The following is a 20622-nucleotide window of genomic DNA, read 5'->3' as shown; positions in this document are numbered from 1 at the left end:
AATAAGAATATAATTGCCAGATAGAGAAGTAACCCAAAATGTACAAATTGGAGAAGGCATCAGCAAGGAAAGAACTTTAGAATATTCAGGGCATGGTGGCACACACCTTTAATCCTAGCACTTGGGAGGCAGAGGTAGGAGGAATACCATGAGTTCCAGGCCACCTTGAGTCTACATAGTGAATTCCAGGTTAGACTGGGCTAGAGAGAGATCCTACTTCAAAAACCAAAACCAAAAAAAAAAAAAAAAAAACCCTTAAGACATATTTTAAAATATAAGCAGGTATGGTGCTATTGATGATTTGTAAGGAAGCAAAGATGCAAGGGTATAAAAAGTGATCAGCCTGCCTGAGTTCAGAATAAATAATTTGGCCACCATCGTAGTGAGATTAGTGGCAAATGAAGGCTTGAGAGCTCTGTATCCTATTCACTAGACCAAAGAGAAGCTCCCAGAAATGAAAACTTGAAAAATCAATTGGGCTCACATGGTTCAATGTCTTTAATATCATGATTAAGACAAAATAAATTTACAGTCAATTAGAAGGCATTAAAATTTTGTATGTGTTTGTTGGCTTCAATCTGCAATGGAGTTAGCATAATTAGATCTGTGTCTTAGATAATTTTAATTTAAAACATGGAGTATAAGCTACCAAAAAGAAACTGATGGCAAGGCATCACATAGGTTTTATAAAAATCTACTCTAGAAGACTAAATATGGAGAACTAAACTAAAAATTGTGAGGAGAAAAATAATGCTAGAGAAATAATTGCTTTTGGAGATGGAATTGGTGAAACTTAGGAGTTAATGAAGGATGGTATGAAGAGGAAGATAATGCAGTCATCCCCAGCTCAACAAGAACTATATGATAATACCATTAATTAAGATGAAAACACAGAGGAAACAATTAAAGAAGGTTTGAACTTGTTAGGTATACAAGGTTAAGATGTTGGCAACCAAATAACTTGAGTGCACAATTACAAGAAAAGGGTCTCTAGAAGGGACGAGTGACCGAAATGGCACTAAGATGAGGAGGTGCCACAAGAGGCTGTTGACCTGAAAGGACAGGTCCAGAATCTCATTATTTAGACACTTTAAAATTCAACAATCTTCATAGTTTAAGAAATTGAAAATATACAGATGACATGGCTCACAAATATCTGACTTGTCTGAAAGTGATAAATATTAATAATCATGATAAACAAGGTTAATAAATGCATCAAATAGTGCTTCAATCAGTTCCAGTCATATTTTGTAGTCAGACAAGTTAAAAATGTATTTGTTATCAAATATTCTTCTACTTCAGAATACATGGGGGCTTATAAATGCAGAAGTGGAAGGAAGACCTTAGTGGATAAGGGAAACACAAAAAGTTACATGCTTTTGGCAGGGCAAGAAAGTGCATGTTTGAAATGTCAGCACTTGGGAGGTAAAGGCAGGAGGATCAAGAGTTCAAGGTCATCCTCAGATACATAGCATGTCTCAGGCTAGCCCAGGCTACATGAGACCCTGTTCCAATAGATTAATTAATTAATTGAATAGCAAGTAAACAAAAGAACTAATGGAAGTTTAAAACCCTTCAAAGGGATGGGAGGGAGGCAGCCCAAGAGTAAAAGCAAGCCTGGAAAATGTACTTGGAAAGGTGGGAGTGCTGGCTCCTCCCAGGCTGGCTCTAGGATACAGCTGGAATGGAGGACTTGGGAGTTTTGAAGTGAAAATGGCACAGTAATGTGCATTGCATGTCCAGGAAAGGTAGTCAATGTGCAGCCGATGGCTAGTGTAAGCCTTCTTGAAGATTTCATATTCTGCCATCTGTATGAAAATAGCATGTTATATTTTCCATTGAACTCTAGCAAAGCTTTGGTGCACATTCATTTATATTTGTCCCTATTACCTACTCATAATTGTCTACTGTTAATTTTTCTTTGGAATAATATGCTTTTTAAATAAATGATAATATAATTGGACATTTGATATAAATAGTTTGATTTAGCTCTACCAAGGCCGTGATAACGTAGAGAAGCCTGTAGGTTATAAATATCTATTAATAACAGTACTAGACTTGTGCTGGCTGATGTAATTGAGTGTATAATATAGTACTGGAATATATACATCCTAGTAAGTCAAAACTTCCTTCTCAAATTGTCATCATAATATGTATTAACGAAGGACAGGTTTCAATGATTCTATTGTTCAATTTAACATAAAGTTGAATGTCACAGGAGGGGAGGGGCAAAGAAAAAAATCCACATTGCTTAGAGCTACAGTGGATAAGTAGAAAAATGATTCATCCTGTAAACATTTCAGCTTCTTTCCTTTCCAATGATTTCACCTTATTTAGAAAGTCCATCTTGGCAGTTTCTTAAATCATCACTTCATGTTCAGTTTCAGCAGCTGCAATTCACACTGCCCTTTTCTAAAAGTAAAGTACCAAGTAAGGTGCTTACAGGATGTTGGATATACTATTGGGACATCTCTCCTTACATTCTTTTCTTAATCCCAGCTCCTCTGTGTATAGTCTAGTACCATTATTAATAGATATTTATAAGCTACAGGCTTCTCTGTGTCATCGTGGCCTTAGTAGAGCTAATTCAAACTACTCTCACTTTAGCCTCCAGACAAACATTTAATTTTATTTAAAATTGGAAATTTCTCATATTCCCTAAAATACTATAAGCAAAGGTGAAATATTTAATATATTATAGATTTTTCTCTTTGTGAACTATGATAATTTTTTATTTTCATCAAATATTATTTTAAACTTTCTAGGCTAATGGAAGTTCTAATTGCATGAGCTCTCAATTCAATATATCAAATTCCGTGACTATAAGCAAGCTGTTACTAAGTGGCCTAGAATATGAACAGATGTGGAATGCAAGTTAATTATTCTCCCCAAACAAAAGAAAAGAATTTCTGTCTTATGTAACTTTAAGTGGTGCTTGGCTGTTATAAAGTTACAAAGTTTCCTTCATTGTCCTTGTGAGGAAAAGTTTTAGCCTGAATCCTAATTTTTTGCAGCATATATAAGATGCAACACATGCACACACACACACACACACACTTTACAGTGTAGTAAGCCTTTCAGTGAAAGAGCAGACTTTAGCATCCTTCTGTGGGAACTGAGTTGAAGTACTTATCCACTCTTGGAATGAAGATTTTAGCATAGCATCTTGCCATGATCAACAGGAAATAACCCTAGTATTTTCCCCAATAAGAAATAAGATATCCAACTTCCAATTTATTTTATGAAAATAGAACAGAAGCATTGAAACTATGCTGGGTATTAGGGACTAGATATAAGCATATCTATTGTGTAGCTGACATAATTTTCATATTCTATGTGAAACACCCCTAACACATGCTATAATGGAAGTTACATCACTAAGTATGACAAAAAATTGACCACATCTGGAATTTATCTCATATTTACTCTGTAATAAGCACAGCTATTAGCTTTACATGTAGTTTCTTCTAATGGCTAGCTAATCCTTTCTACTTTATTTTCTATTCACAATAATTGTTAGTAGCATTTGGAATGACATTTTCTTGTTTTAGATATTCAAGACATTTATCTTGCTATTTGAGTCAATCAGTGTGACATTTATGTAGTATCTAAAATAATGTATTTTATATTGCTATCAGTGGAATTTCAACATGAATATCAAATGGCAGCCACCACTCCAGACAGAAACTAACTTTATGTTTTGAAAATAACCTGAGAGAAAATGACTTCCTTGTGTTTAGTTATATTCATATTATCTCTCTCTTTCTTTCTGTCTCATTCTATTTTTTCTCTTCTTTAAGAGAGACTTCAAGGGCTGGAGAGATGGCTTAGCGGTTAAGTGCTTGCCTGTGAAGCCTAAGGACCCTGGTTTGAGGCTCAATTCCCCAGGACCCATGTTAGCCAGATGCATAAGGGGGCGCACACATCTGGAATTTGTCTGCAGTGGCTGGAAGCCCTGGTGTGCCCATTCTGTCTTTTTCTCTGTCTCTTTCTCTGTCTGTCGCTCTCAAATAAATCAATAAAAATAAACCAAAAAAAATTTTTTTAAAAAAAAGAGACTTCAAAAGGAACTGTGGCCAACTGTGTGTTTACTAATGCCAGACCCTTCTCTAGACAGTTACACTTTCTATCTTGAACAAATGGTCACATTCTCAGCTTGAGCCATTGTGAACATGCCATTGGCTCCTTCATGCTTTCTGTGGGTTATGTCTGCTCTAGGTGTGACACTGCACTATAAAATGTTTTATAACTTTTCTGTTTCAGTTCTGGAAGATGCACTGCTGTCTCATAAACCATACCCTGAGGTCTCTCACAGTGAACCTGGTAAATAAATTATTTGATTTTCCTAGTTAAAAAGTATATTTGTAAAGGCCAAAAATTATATACTTTAATGGGTACATATAGAAAATAAGAGGAAAATGTAGTTAGAAAATATATATTTCCTTAGAGAAAGTTCGATCATATAACATGGTCAAAATATTTGCTGAGGTTAAGTGAAAGAATAACATAACTTTATTTTCCTTGGAAATGTTTTCATTTAATATGGGATCATGCTAAATCTATAAACCATAATTAATGAGACAACTTTTTTACATTCTTTCATGGATGTACTACTAAGTAAAAATAAATGGCTGCCTGCTTATGTTTTTCTCAAATGGTGAATGACATCTTTAGCTTTAATTAAACTAAGCTGTCTGAGAAGAATCTAGCATGCAGAACATTTTCATATTTGTTGTGGCTCTTAGAAGCATATTCAAGTTGTTAAATGGATGTATTTAGAAATTATTTTGATTCCCCAAGTGGTCATTCTCAAATATGTTCTTTGGTTTGCTTCTGTTGTAACTCTGCAGCCTGTGACCTTTAGCGTCAAGCCCCCAAAGACAACAATAGGTGATGGTTTTCCCTTATTGACCAACCAACTTGTCATTGTCTTTGATGCCATCAGTATTTTAGGTTTTTCTCAAGTGATCATAACTGAGATATCACTTCTTCTTGGTCCATTCCATGATTTCCTTCTCACCACGGTTGCTCTTTCTGACACAGAGAAGCTATGGTTTCACTGTCATACAGGCTTTGCTTTGGAAGACCAACTCATTTTAGCTTCAATGGTTTTCAGCTATACAGCACTAGCAGATGTTGAAACTTAAAAGCTGCTGTAAGGTAATATTGGTCAAAATACTGAAAGCTCACTTGCAATTCACTTGTAAAACTCAACCTAAAAAGACGCACAAAGATTATTCCAACAATTTTATAATTCTCTATGCTCTTTTCAGTGGGAGGTAGGGGGTCAGAGCAATAGGTAAGAGTGCCTTCCCCTCATTATATGTTAACCATGTATCTTATGTTATGGGTCAATCATAGAATGTCATTTATTGTGTCTTGTGACAGAAAAATAGTTGAGAACTATTATTCAAATAGTTCATCTTCTCTTTCATGAAAATCTTGTACACACTTACCTCTCTGCATCAGTCAGAAGGGGTTTTCCATCTTATGTTTCAAATGCAGGCATTTCCTGCAATACTATGCTGGTGTATTGCTGGCTTTGACCTAAAAGCTTGACAAACTTGGTACTTTTCTTTTGCAGCTTCTTTAGAGACAAAAGGCACCCCTTTTATACCTATAATTTCACCAAGTTCCAGTCAAGAGGAACTACAAAACACCCTGGGTAAATTTTTTATTTCAGTCTGCAAGGAACTTATCTTTTAAGCAGTAAAGTAATTATAAGTGTATAATTTTCATGGTTGTTTTCAAAAGTATAAGATCTATTATATGTATAAAAATGCTCATTTTGGGCTGGAGAGATGGCTTAGCAGTTAAGCGCTTGTCTGTGAAGCCTAAGGACACCGGTTTGAGGCTCGGTTCCCCAGGTCCCACGTTAGCCAGATGCACAAGGGGGCGCACGCGTCTGGAGTTCGTTTGCAGAGGCTGGAAGCCCTGGCGCGCCCATTCTCTCTCTCTCCCTCTATCTGTCTTTCTCTGTGTGTCTGTCGCTCTCAAATAAATAAACAAAGAAAAAAAATTTTTTTTTGAATTTTTTTTTAAAAATGCTCATTTTATTTGATACTTTTACATTAACTGTGTATATGGTCTTCTTATATCCATACTGATTTTGAATATAAAGTGAGAGTGTTTATAAGCATCTGGACAGGTTTTGTTTGTAGTCAGTGAATATAGTCAAGTTGGTACCATTAGCCTCCTCCCTGTCCTCCCCCCTACACAGGGACCCTCATTGTTGGAGTATATGGGTCATGCATTGTGGGGTTAGCCTTTAGTTTTTGGTAGGAGGAAATGTCTCTGCATGTCACGACTCAACATGTGGCTCTGACATTCTTTCCACCCCCTCTTTCACAAATTTCCCTGAGCCATGTTGGGCTCATATTAGGTCTGCTTCCAGGTTGAGATCTTGGGCGCCTCTGTGTCTCTGGATATCTGGTTTGGTAGGGGTTGTGTCTTTCTTCTTCACCGTTGTGCTGGTTCCCGGTTCACCTAGAAAACAGCATTCTTGCATGCTTCCCCAATTATTCTTAGTTTCAGCTGGGGCCCTTTTGAGGCATGATGGGGTGGTTCTCTCCTTAGGATCTGCATCTATCTAAAAAAAAAAAAAAAATAGAAACAGATTCTCCAACAGAGAGTAAAGTTAGCACCAAGTAAATGCCTAGTGGAGCAGGCAGAACTAATGGCCTGGTCCCCTTGCTTGCAGTTACTGGGAGAGTAGCCTAAAGCTGGGACTCTGACTAGGACTGCCCCTTGGGGTGATTGGAGGACTGGCAGGTTACCCAAGAGCATGGGAATTAGCAGATTCCCTTTTTTGCCCCTCCACATCTTCCCACTGGCAATCTATTAGGGAGATTGCTCTCCCCTAAAAGTCTCAGTGATCCCTTAATTCCTTGCCTCTCCTTCTCAGGAGTTGTGACACGGTTAGGCAGATGCCATCTTGACCAGAAGTCAGCATCTGGACCGTTGAAAGTACAGTCAGCCATCATATCCATAGGTTCCACATCTGTGAACTCAGTAATGCTAAATCAGAGATACAGCTTAACAATTATAATGAAAATGTACAGATGTTTCTGGTTCTTATTCCCCAAGCAATATATTATCATAACTATAGTCATATAATTTATATAAGTATTAGTATTATAAGTACTTTAGAGAAGATTTAAATTAAAATATGTAAGAAAATATCAACTGAGCTTATGGGTTGGCAGTGAAAAAGAAGATGGGTCAGTTAGGAAAGCTAATGAGTATGAACTGGACATGATTTTGAGTAATTCCACACAAACATGTTCACTGGTTAGGAAGATCCAGTGTTCTGAGTCATAGATGAAAATGAACTAGGAAACAAAAGTGCCTAACCTGTGTTGCTGGTTTTTCTGTCCCATTCTTCATGCTGCCCTGTGTTTCACTCAGTGGCCTCATTTTCCTCTCTTTAACCCCCTTTCAAATAAATACATTCTTTTTATATGTCTGTTGAAATAAAGTGAGTAGATTTTCAAGCAAGGTCTACTTTAAAATTATAATCAGTTGAGAAAATAAACATATTAACATAGTTAATACCAAGTGCTTACCTATTCTAGCCTATGCTTCTGGTCATGAGGTAGTAATGGTAAAAACGCTAGTAACAAACTTTTACTAGTTATACTAACTTCCATTGCTTGTATGTAATATATGTCTTGGGTTATTGAGAAAGGAGATGTCACCTGCCAGTTATCACAAATATCTTTCTTGTGAGCTGAATCAGAAGAATAAACTATGGCTGAAAAAAATGGAAATATACCATTCCTACCGAGTATTTCTTTAGATTTTTAATATAGCAAAGTGAATAGTATGGTTTGTTATATCATTATGAGATAATAGTTCCACATGAGGAAAATAAGCAGGACATCTACTCTTAGATGGTACAAATGTACAACTTTTAATATAACTATTTATTTGCTAGCTTACCTACCCAATTTGTGGAATTTGTGCACTAGTGGGAGACAGAAAGATGAATAAACTGATAGGTGTGGTAGTTTAATACAGAGACCATATTCAAAGCTAGCTTAACCATAAATCAGTGACCCAAGCATATAGCTCAGTGGTAGGGCACTTTAGCTACATTTATAAAGCCTGGGTTCAACTGCCAGTATAGTAAAAAATAAACAATTACCCTGAGCTTAAAGCTTTTGGAAACCCTCATAGTAGTAAGTAAAACATAACACAATTCAGAAAATATAACAAGAATCATTTAAATGTATTACTAACTGGATTATTATGATTACCAGGAATATTTTAAATTTTTTTTTTAATTTATTTGAGAGCGACAGAGAGAAAGACAGATAGAGGGATAGAGAGAGAATGGGCACGCCAGGGCTTCCAGCCTCTGCAAACGAACTCCAGACGCATGCGCCCCCTTGTGCATCTGGCTAACGTGGGACCTGGGGAACCGAGCCTCGAACCGGGGTCCTTAGGCTTCACAGGCAAGCGCTTACCCGCTAAGCCATCTCTCCAGCCTCAGGAATATTTTAAGTATAAATTACCATTTAGTTGTTCCATGGAGCAGTAGCAATCAGAAGTTACTGTTTATCATATTTTGTTTTAGTTTTCTTTGTCATGCTTATAGTGACAATTATTTAAGACAAGGCATCTTACTGTGTTTTCCCTAGAAGAAATAGACCAGTCTACCCAGGAGCACCTCACAACTAAGATTTCACGAACAACTGAACTGGCAAAGACAACTCCAGGTAATAATATTTCCCTACCTCTAGAGAGGCATTTCTTCTTACTTGCTTTTATTTTTTTTATTTTGTTATTTTTTTTTAATTAGTTTTCTATTCTGCAAGTACAGGCAGTTTGGTACCATTATTAGGCTCATCCATGACCTACTCCCTCCCCATTGGCCCCTCCTTGTTGAGGTATATGGGTCGTGAATTGTGGAGTCAGCCCTCAGTTATTGGTAAGATAAATGTCTCTGTATATCATGACCCAACATGTGGCTCTGACATTCTTTCTGCCCCCTCTTCTGCAAAATTTCCCTGAGCCATGTTGGGTTCATTTTTGGTCTGCTTCAGTGATGAGGTGTTGGGGGCCTCAGGGGCTCTGGCTCTCTGATTTAGTAGATTTGATTTTTCTCTGTGTTGGTCTCCTTCTCCCTTGTGCTGGTATCCGGTTCATCAGGAAAACAGAACCCTTGCTTGTTTCGCCAATTTTCCTTAGTTTCAGCCAGGGCCTTTTTGAGGTATGATGAGGTGGCTCTCTACTTAGGATCTGCATCTATCTGAAAAAGAGAAGCAGATTCTCCAACGGAGAGTAAGTAAGCAACAGGACAAATGAGATAGCCCTCACTTTTTTTTATAGAGAGTTTAATAGGTGTAGGCGCTCTTGTAGCCCATAATTGATGGTAGCTTGATATTGGAGAGTGGGCTTATGTTTGGATATGGTTCTGACTTGTTTCTCAGCTCCAGCTATGGGTCTTGTACCACTGAGGGGATCAGTTAGCCAAATCAAGAGCAGTTGGTTCCCCACCATGGCTGTGTGCCACTATTGCACTTGTGTGGGCATCACACCAGGTTATTTGCTGCTAAGTAGGTTGGACCATGAGTTGCTTGGACAGATATTGGTCATTTCTCCCAGTCGCCCACGTAGCACCTTCTGGCACTAGACGCACTGACTGTCTGGGGACTGACTCTCTCCTGGCTTCCAGCCATGCCATTCCATTTTACGTGTCAGGTGCATATGGTGTCTTCAGCAATAGGGTCTTACCACTAAACTTTGGTGGGTCATCAAGTACTCTGACAGAAATCTGTCATTCTTTTAGAAAACCTTGTAGGTTTCTCTGATCAAAAGCTCATTGTGGGTGATAGCCCCATGCTGGTACTGGGAATTACAGGTCAGTGTCCCCTAACAAAATGAGGAAAAAAGGTAACTAATACATAGGAGTTAGAGAACAAAGAGAGAGAGAGGGAGCGGGAGGGAGGGAAGATATAGAAGATTCAGGTTAGACTTGATCCTACCCTCTCCAGTGTCTTGTGGTTCAGGTGTTTCCTGTAAGGGCCTGGTGAAGGTTCAGGCATTTGGTCTGCCAAAGAAATAAGGGACATAGTCCCATTTTCAATAGCAACAAAAATAAAATAAAATACCTTGGAATAATGTTAACCAAGGAAGTGAAAGATCTATGCAACGAAAACATAAAAACACTCAAAAAAGAAATTGAGGAGGACTTGAGAAAATGGAAAGACCTCCTGTGTCCTGGACAGGCAGAATTAACATTGTGAAGATGACAATTCTACCAAAGGCAATATATAGATTTAATGCAATTACAGTTAAAATCCCTACAGTGTTCTTCACAGAGAGAAAAAATGATCTCAAATTTCATATGGAAAGGCAGAAGGCCTCGCATATCCAAACATATCCTCAGCAAAAGAATAAATCTGGTAGCATCACCATACCTGATCTAAAGCTATATTACAAAGCCATAGTAATAAAAACAGGCGTATAGACCAATGGAATAGACTTGAGGACCCGGACTTTGGGTCAAGCAAATATAGCTACTTGATATTCAACAAAGGCCCAAACAATATAGGCTGGAAAAAAAGACAGCATCTTCAACAAATGGTGCTGGACAAACTGGATAACCACATGCAGGAAACTGAAACTTGTTCCACACATTTCACCATGCACTGCACTCAAATCCAAATGGATCAAAGATCTCAACATAAGACCAGAAACTCGAATACTACTGGAAAAAAATTTAGGAAGTACTTTCCATGATATAGGAATGGGAAAAGACTTCCTGAACAAAACCCCAGTAGCTCATGATCTTAAACAGTCACTCAACCACTGAGATCACATGAAGCTGAAGAGTTTCTTTACAGACAAGCATACAATAAGCAAAGCAAATAGATTACCCACAGAATGGGAGAAAATATTTGCGGGTTATACAACTGATAGAGACCTAATCTCTAGAATCTAAAAGAACTCAAAAATCTAAACAGTAAGAAGTCAAACACTCCACTCACAAAATTGGGCAAAGAGATGAGCAGGCAGTTCACAGAGGAAGAAATACAAATGGCAAACACACACTTAAAAAAATTTTCATCATCCCTAATCATTAGAGAAATGCAAATTAAAACAACTATGAGATTCCACCTTACCCCAATAAGAATAGCAAACATCAAAAATATCAAATGAAAATAAATGCTGGCGAGGCTGTGGAGAAGCAGGAACACTCAGCCACTGTTGGTGGAAATGTAGGATGGTACAACCACTTTGGAAAGCAATATTGAGACTCCTGAAAAAGCTGACTATAGAGATACCAACAGACCCAGTTATTCCCTTACTGGGCATCTACCCTAAACCACAGGCCAAAGAGATTTGCTCAACTGTGTTTGTAGCAGCTCAATTCGTAATAGCTAAGAGCTGGAATCAACCCAGATGTCCATCACTAGAAGAATGGATAACTAAGATGTGGTAGGTCTACACAGTGGAATTCTATACAGCAGTAAGAAAAAATGGCACAAAGAAATTTGAGGAAAAATGGGTGAACCTGGAACAGATCATTCTCAGTGAACCTACCCAATCACAGAAAAATAATTGCCAAACAGTCTCACTCATCTATAGCACCTAACCTGAATCTACCCAAGATACCTTACACACCCAGCAAGTATCTCATGGACTAGACACTAGGAATCATGGGGCGGGAAGGGAGGGCATCAAAGGGGTGGGAAACACTAATCTAGACCCAAACGGCAATAGTACCATAAAATTCTACTTCCTAAAAGGCTTTCTTGCTTTTAATCAAGAAAATTTTTTCAGAAGGTATTTTCTCATCACAGCGAATTGATTTTTTTTTAACTTAAGGGTAAAACTAGATCCGAACACTGAACACTAAACTATCAGTAGAACAGAGAAAGACCAAGTCTGTTAGTTGGAGCTCTAGTTTTGAATTTATTGTTTACCTTTGGGTATTGATAACTGACATTGAAAGCCCCATTATTTTCCTCTTGTTGAACCTTCATGTGCCTCATTTACTGCATCTGATAAATAAAAAATATTGTTTCCATCTTCCCATCTTTCCTATCCCGTTCTTCCTCCTCTTTTCTCCTCCTTTCCCTCCCTATGTCACATGTCCCTCACTTGATGAAATACATTAATATTGTGACCTGAGGGGGAAAAAAAACTATTAAGAAAAAAAATATTTCTGGGCTGGAGAGATGGCTTAGTGGTTAAGTAACTTGCCTGAAAAGCCAAAGGACCCAGATTCAATTCTCCTGGACCCACATAAGCCAGATGCACAAGGTGGTGCGTGCATCTGGAGTTCATTTGCAGCAGCTGAAGCTGGCATACCTTCTCTCTCTCTCCCTCTCACAAATAAATAAATGAAAATTCATTTATAAGAAAAGTATTTCCTTTAATGATGACAATATTTAGACATTCTAGGATGTGTTCTCTGTGATTCCTTCTTTCATTTCTTTTCTGGTCTTTCCTTTTGTGGGGGAGGGGATGAACTTACCTGCACAGCACTCTGTTTATGTTCTTGGAAGCCTTTTTCTTGTTATATTTTTCTAGCCTTCTTGAATTACCAACAGATGTGGATTTCTCATACATAGTGCTTATTTATTGATTTGTGTATGTATTGTGTTGGTGGGGGGTTGCACCAGTGGCTCTGACCACTCCAAAGGAACACTAGTCACCTAGCACTACTTTTTGCATCCAATTTTCCTGAGAGGCTTAAGAGTTGAATGAACCCTGGCTGCCAGATTTTGCAAGCAAATGTCATTAACTGGTAAGCCACTTCTCCAGTCCCTGTGTTTTAAAAAAAATATTTTATTTACTTATTTATGACAGAGAAAGAGACAGAGTGAGAGAATGAGCATGTCAGGGCCTCTAGTCACTGTATACAAACTCCAGACACATGTGCCCCCTTGTAATCTGGCTTACATGGGTCCTGGGGAATCAAACTTCGTCCTTAGGCTTTGCAGGCAAATGTTATAACCTCTAAGCTATTTCCCTAGTCCCCTGTGTTCTTTATTTTTTGTTTTTGATGATCTCTTTTCTCATTCTCATTAAATGCAGAAAGCCCAAAACACAGTAACAAACAAAAGCAAACATTTCTAAGAACTTGAAGACAAGTAAGTTTATGCTCATTATTGTTTCTAATTTGAGGAAAAGTTGGCACCTAGAATGGCAGCACCCAGCTAAAATCCCAGCATTTGGAAAGAAGAGTCAAGGGTATTTCAAGTTTAAGGCCAACCTAGGTTACATAGAGACATACTACTTTAAAAAAGCAAAATACATAAAAGAAAAGTAATAAGAAAAATGGTTAACTAAGTAAATGTAAAAGTAAAACTATTAGGTGTGTGGTTTATCAACAGGATAAGCATGAACAAGACTGTGGTGTTGCTCAGTTCCTTTTAATTAAGTCTTTCTTCGTTGATTCACCTTTCCTTTTTACAAAAGTTTCAGGTCAATGTTTATTAATTTGTGTTTATTAATTCATAAATATACTCAGAAGATGCATAAAAGAATGATATCCTTCTCACATCCCCTTACCAGCTTTACACATCAATGCCAGATAGTCAGTAGTGCTACATTCACAAACTTTTCTGGCTCTTGTATTTAAGTAATCTCTTTAATGTCTCTATTAATGGAAGATGGCAACACTCCCTTAATCAAACACAGTGCTTCCTCAGCAAAGTAAATAAATATTTATAGTAAGTAGGATAAAGATGTTCATTCAGCTGAGATTGTATTGCCAAATCAGAAAAATATTTCATGGACTTTAGGATCAAGGAAACAAGCTTATAGGTTCACATTATTCTTGCTTTGTTTTTCCTTACTTACTGATAATGTCAATATTGTGTCATCATTACTAGTATATGTAGATTTTTTTCAAATTTCTCTACAATAGATTTTTTAAAGTATTTCATGGTCTATTGGGTGTTTTACCATTTCTTAAATTGTGATATAAATTGTTTTAACACAATTATATAATGTTTTTTAATAGTTTTCTTTTGTCTGAAAATTCTTGGTTTGGTCCTGTGCAGGCTTGTCAGTGTTATAGCTGGCAAAGATTTTCTCCCATTTAGTGGGTAATCTATTGGCTTTGCTTATGGTATGTTTGTTTGTGCAAAAGCTTTTTAGCTTCATGACATCCCATTGGTTGAATGCTTGTTTAATTTCCTTGGCTACTGGAATTTCATTTAGGAAGTCTTTTCTCATTCCTATATTGTAAAGCATGTTTTATGTTTTTTCTTCCAGTAGTTGAAGTGTTTCAGGTCTTACATTGAGGTCTTTCATACATTTGGACGAGATTTTTGTGTATGGCGAAATGAGTGGGTCTAATTTCATTTTTCTGCATATGGTTATCCAATTTGTCCAACACCATTTGTTGAAGATGATGTCTTTTCTCCAGTCTACATTTACTGGCACCTTTGTCAAAGATCAAGCAGCTGTAATTGCTTGCCCTAAAGTCTGGGTCTTCAATTCTGTTCCATTGGTCTATGTTTCTGTTTTTATTCCAGTACCATGCTATTTTTGTGACTATGGATTTGTAATATTGATTTAGATCTCATATGGTGATACCACCAGAGGTGTTTCTTTTGCTGAGGATATGTTTGGATATCCAAGGCTTCTGCCATTCCATGTGTTTTTCATTTCATTGTTTTTTTTTTAAATTTGTTTTTCTAGTTTCTAATTCATGAGTTTCTGCTCTAATTTTACTATTTCTTTCCACCTGGAGATCTTTGAGTTGGATATTTCTTGTTTTTCCAGTAACTTTAGGTGGACAGTAAGATTATTGATTTGTGATCTCTCTGTCTTTGTAATGAAGGCATTTAGAGCTATGAATTTTCTTCTCATGACTGTCTTCATTGAGTCCCAATAGGTTGTATTTTCATTATCATTCAAATCTTGGAATTTTACAGTTTCATTTTGATTCTTTCCATGACCCATTCATTGTTTAAAAGTGTGTTGTTTAGTCTCCAGGAGTTGGTGGCATTCTTGATGTGGCTCTTGTTGTTAATTTCTAGCTTTAAAGCATTGTGATCTAACACGATGTAGAAAGTTACTTCAGTTTTCCTGACTTTATGAAGGCATGTTTTATTGCCTAATTATTCAATTTTGGAGGAGGTTCTGTGGGCTGCTGAGAAGAATGTGTACTCTGTATGCCAGGCTCCTCCCCGGTGGGCAGGTAGTGCTGAGGAGGGAACAGGCCAGATGGTTCCCCCAAGGGGTTGAGGAGAAGGGTGGACATCAGATGACCCAGAATCTCTCCTAGTCATCGGAGAAAAAACACATTGAGTGGGGAGTCTTGTGGAAGCAGGAACTCACAGGAACTCGCTTTATTGTTACATATCATGTTGGGGACAAAGGTGGGGATTTTAGGATGGGGGAAGAGGTAAGGGCCAATAGTAAACTGTGACTATTGAAATGATAATTCCAACTCCTGTGCAGAAGTAGAAGGCAAGAAGCCATTAGGTGTCTTGCTGAGTCCTAGCTGGCCAGAGACAGGTCACCAAACTTTAGCTATGCTCAGGAAGTTCCACTAGGCCTCATGCCCAGGCCTTTCAGGGCCCAACATCTCCCCTTTTGTTTTTGTAAGAGCATTAGTCACCATGGCCCCTGTCTTAGGTTGTCCCCCTCTGGGGATCTTCCCTGTCACTGGGTACCAGGAGTTTAGCTCACTGAGAAACCACTCCATGGCCTGTCTTAGGTTGTCCCCCTCTGGTGATCTTACCCATCACTGGGTACCAGGGGTTTAGCTTGCTGAGTACCCACTCCATGGCCTGTCTTAGGTTGTCTCAGTCAGTCTGAGATCTTACCCATCATCAGTCACATGGAGGGCAGGGGAGGTGGCAGTGGGTCATAGGAGGAATTTAATTCCTGAGTTGCCAGCCCGTGATAATGTATTTTTACCTGATGAAGTTTTATTACCTCTAGCCACTGGTGAAATAAATTGTGTAATTTTGTTAATTACACAAGGCCTGACACTGAGGACAAGGAGAAGGAGAAAGAGGGAGAGAGGCCCAAGAAGAGGGAGAAGGTAGGGTAAGAAGTCATGTAAGCCTGTCCACAGCAGGTTGTCCTGGAGGTTCCGCTGTTTCCTCTCCAAGTCTTCCTGGAGCCTCTTAATCTTGCCCTGGAAGATTCCCAATTTATTGGCTTGAAAGCAGCATTTTTCCTGTAAAAACAAACATATGCCTCCCTTTTTGGCCATTAGTAGGTCTAGTCCTTTCCTGTTGTGTAGGACTACCTCATCCAGGGAATCTAGCTGTTGTTGGAGATAGATCTCCCTCCGATATAATCAAAAGAGGTCATAGGGAGGGCCTCATTTCCAGGAGTGATATCTACATCTGGGATTAAGGTGGCTGGGGCACAAAGACCCGTCCAATTGGCAGGCATAAAGTCATAGGCTATCCCGCCTCCACAAACAAACCATTCCAGAAGGCAGGCAGTGTTGAGCATTGGGCTCAGTTGTGTTAAAAGGGCAGAAGGAAGGATGAATGTATCCCACATCTATAATGGAATTATTAGGGGAAGGTGAGGCCCAAATGCCCAGAGGAAACATTGGGGAAAGCTGGATGGGGAAGGTGGCTGAGCAATTTTTTTTAGGTCGTATGGGCAATTGTACTGCAAGCAGCTGAGGAGGCCCAGATTGGAGGCAAAACCAGAGCAGGGTGAAGACCATTTTAGGAACATTCCTCAGGGGTGGGCCACTCCCTGGAGAAGAGATTGTCAGTGTCCCCTTGTTGGGACAAATATTTTAGGTCTCTCGCTGGTACCCAGATGGATCTTTTTTCATCTTGAGGGAAGACACATCCAAACCCTCTCCCTGCTGTGAGGAGCAGATCTGGTCCTCTCCAGGCCCTGGTCAATAGGTCCCTCCATCTTACCCAGATAGAACTGTAGGTAACAGATGAGGACCAATGTTTTTGAAAAAGGGATAACTTTTTATCTTCTTTAGAAAAATTTAAAATATTTAGGGTAAATATTGCCTTTTTTAGTTTGTCATGTGGGGGTAAGGATTCCCCCTTTTGCTTTTGTAATTGAGACTTGAGAGTCTGATTATATCTTTCAACAATAGCCTGAGCCTGGGGGTTGTATGGGATGCCTGTGGAATGTGTGATTTTCCAGGTCTGGAGAAAATCCATAAAGGCCTTGCTTACAAAGCAGGGGACATTATCTGTTTTAATTTGATCAGACAGCCCAAGAGTGGCAAAACATTGAAGCATATAACTAATGGCATGATTAGATTTTTCCCCAGCATGTGCTGATGCCCAGCAGACGTGGGAAAAGGTATCAACTGAAAGAAAAATATATTTAAGTTTTCCAAATGGAGAATAGTGTGTAACATCAAGTTGCCAAAGATGATCAGGGCAGACCCCTCGAGGATTACTTCCTGTAGTTTGAAAGGGGGGGTACTTGGAGGAAAGACTGACAGGACTTACATGTCTGGACAATTTTTTTAAGGTCCTTGACTGGTACCTGTTGAAACCTTTGCTTGAGACCTCTCCAGTTGACATGGGTCAATAAATAGAAGTGTGTAGCTTCTGTAATAGTATTACACTGAGGCATAGAAGCCATTTTATCAGTCAAATTGTTTCCTCAAGAGAGAAATCCCGGTAAGTTTTGATGACCCCTGAGATGTTGAAGAAAAATGGGGTTAATTCTTTGTTTGAGTGGGGAATGAGCTTGAATCATCAAAGGAGATATAGGGTTGGAGTCCAGTCTAATATGGGCCTCAACCAGGTTGGGTAATAAATTAACAACATAAAGGCTGTCAGAAAATAAGTTAAATGGCTCTTGAATAGTATCCAAAGCTAGGATGACAGCAATTGGTTCTTTGAATTGTGCTGACCCCTCAACCTCATGGGAGACTGACTTTAGGGGCTTAGGCTCTTTTTCCTGTTTTAAGGGAGGGTAAATGACTATGGAAGCCCCCAGGCGCCCTCCATCGGTAAACATGGTAAGAAAGTCAGGGTTAGCTTGAGACAGAAAAAGCCTGGGGGGCTTCCATTCTAACCTGGAGAAAGAACTCATCCATTTGTGGGGGCCATAATGGAAATCAGTTTTACCTAGAAACCCTTCAAGAGCTGTAGCAACTCTGTTATTATTTCTCTGAAGCCAGGTGAAATTTGTTATCTTAAAGGGAGTGACAATAAAGTGAGGTTCTGTGCCAATCAACCAGACAGAGGTGTCACTGCCCTTGATAATACAATTAGCAACCTGGTTGGTTATAGAATAAACTCTGGGGACCCCACCAATTGAGAGGTGGACCCATTGGATGGGCTCTCCTTCCTGGGCCAACAGTGCAGTGCATAATGTTTCCCCAGAGAAAATGTAGAGGGAGATGGGCAAATTAGAATTGAACCTCTTTAGGGTTACAGTATTTATAGCCGGTTGTACCTTATGAAAGATTTGTTGATGACAAAATTACCTGAGAGGAGAAGTTAAGATCCTTTAGGAGGTCAAACAAAGGAGACAGCTCTTCAGTAGTTATGGGTATACAAGGCCTCATCCAATTAATTTCTCCCAAGAGCTTCTGGAGTTGAGGCAAGGTGTCAGAATCCTGAATATAAAGTTGTGGTTTAACAGGTGAAACTGTATCTAGGGTAAGGATTGAGCCCAAGATCTTAAAGGGAGGCACAGTTTGAACTTTCTCAGGAGCTACTTTAAATCTGTAAGTATGAAGGATAGTTAGACATTGGTGGATAAGGTCCTGGAGTGTGGAGGAATCTAAGCACCCAAGAATAATATCATCCATGTAAATATAAAACAGGGTATTGGGGAGATTGATAAGAGAAGAGAAAATGGATGGCAGGTAATATTGACAAATGGGTGGGCTATTAGCCAGCCCTGAGGTAAGACAGTCCATTCAAATCTCCTATCTGGGCCACAAAAATTAACAGTGGATACAGAGAATGCAAAATTTTCCATGTCTCCTGGATGGAGAGGGATAGAAAAGAAGCAATCTTTAATGTCAATGATAGTAATATGGTATATACTGGGGATTGCTGGGATCCATGGGAGTACCCTCTAGGGGGTTATGAAGGGGATCATGCATTCATTTATCTGCCTTAAATCATGTAAAAATCTCCAGGAACCATTAGGCTTTTTATGACAAAGACAGGAGAGTTCCAGGTACTAGGGGAGGGACAGATATGTCCGGCCTCCAACTGTTGATCAATAAATATGTGGAATTGGTGTAATTTAGAAGAAGGGAGAGGCCACTGATCAACCCATATAGGATCCCCCAGTCTCCACTGGATTTTAAATGGGGGGGGGGGAGCTGGGCAGTGGCCCTTAGAATTGGGGGTGTTCATTGGAGTAATTGGGATGACATTCCCTCCCTTCCTCAAACTGTTGTTGATATATATTTTTTTAATCTAACAAATCATTATAAAAGGCCTTATGGTCAGTAGTGATGAAAGCCTTGGCATCTCTAAGGGTGTCTTGCCCCAATAAGTTAGCAATGTGCCCAGTCACCAAAGAGGGTAGACTTTTCCACTGTCCCCACCTGGATCAGTCCAAGGGAGCCATGTGGCTGTCTCCCAGGAGGTGGACTGCCCACCAACTCCCAGTAGGGGAGGGCTGGGCACAAGCTGCCAGGAGGGGGGCACTTCCTCCTTTCTCAGGACCTTTTGGTCCACTCCAGTGTTGATGAGAAGTTTGAATTTTTTATTGCCAATATTTAAAATAATTTTGGGTCTAAGGCCAGGGGAATGGTCCAATGGGCTTTGAAGGTCTCTTTCCCCTTATTTAATGGGGCTGGAGGGAGCCTCAGGAGGAGTTTAAAGGCTTTCCCTGTATATCAAACTTTGACCAACACTCCCTAGCCCAATGAAACCCCTTATTGCATTTAGGAGAGCGGGTGCGAGGGGTGTTGGACATCCTCCCAGAGGGCAGGGGAGGCTTTTTCTTGTTGGGGCACTCCTTTTTAAAGTGGCCCTCATCCCTGTACCTGAAACATATTGAGTTTTTAGGATTTAACTGTAACACACAGATCATAGTGGCCAAATCTCTCTGTTTATTTTCTTGAAGGGTGGCAGCCATGGCCCTAGCCTGATGGGAGATAGTGCCAATGTCCTTGGTGGCTACAATCCATCTACTCATGGAGTTGTCCCTGAGACCTACACAGGCGAGGATGGCTGTCCTCCCTTCCCAGACCAACATTTTAGTAAACTGATCCTGTATTGCCCCGGGGGAAATTTTCTTTGGAGACTTTTTTCCACCCTATCTATAAATGTAGCCAAGTCCTCACATGGTTTTTGTAAGGGGGGTTCCAGAGGGTCCCTCATCAAGCTTTTTCCATGCCGCCAAGCCCAGTGCCCTGACCTGGTCCCTGCCTGTTGAGTGCCTGTAGCATATTGATCAGAGGTACTGCAGAGCATCCTAAAAGTTATCAGCACAGGGGGCTGTTGACTTTGATTTCACTCTGCCTGTGTGTGGCACTCATCTCTATAAAAGGCACACCACTTAATGTATTGGGGACCCGACAAGACAGCCCTGACTAGATATTTCCAATCTTGGGTTGTACAAGGTTGATTTGCAAGTCCCTGTAATAGGGTTTCAGCCCAAGGAGAGTTGAGTCCATCCTCCGAGACCACCTTTTTAAGCTCCTTAAAGTCCTGAGCTTCCCATGGATAC

The 20622-nt window shown here is 39.4% G+C and overlaps 1 protein-coding gene across 1 annotated transcript in view; it reads left to right on the top strand.

Annotated features, from left to right (window-relative positions):
* Positions 1-20622, top strand: part of LOC101599825 (ABI family member 3 binding protein) — a 257292-nt gene that overhangs the window by 195171 nt on the left and 41499 nt on the right. The window contains exons 32-34 of the mRNA XM_045148002.1: positions 4264-4323; positions 5585-5665; positions 8643-8720. Of these exons, the coding sequence (XP_045003937.1) occupies positions 4264-4323; positions 5585-5665; positions 8643-8720 (219 nt within the window). The remainder of the gene's footprint in view (positions 1-4263; positions 4324-5584; positions 5666-8642; positions 8721-20622) is intronic.

The sequence above is a fragment of the Jaculus jaculus genome, chromosome 4, assembly GCF_020740685.1.
Source record: "Jaculus jaculus isolate mJacJac1 chromosome 4, mJacJac1.mat.Y.cur, whole genome shotgun sequence".
NCBI lineage: Eukaryota > Metazoa > Chordata > Mammalia > Rodentia > Dipodidae > Jaculus > Jaculus jaculus.
Note: the sequence above shows the minus strand (reverse complement) of the source record. Positions and strands in the feature narration are given on the sequence as shown.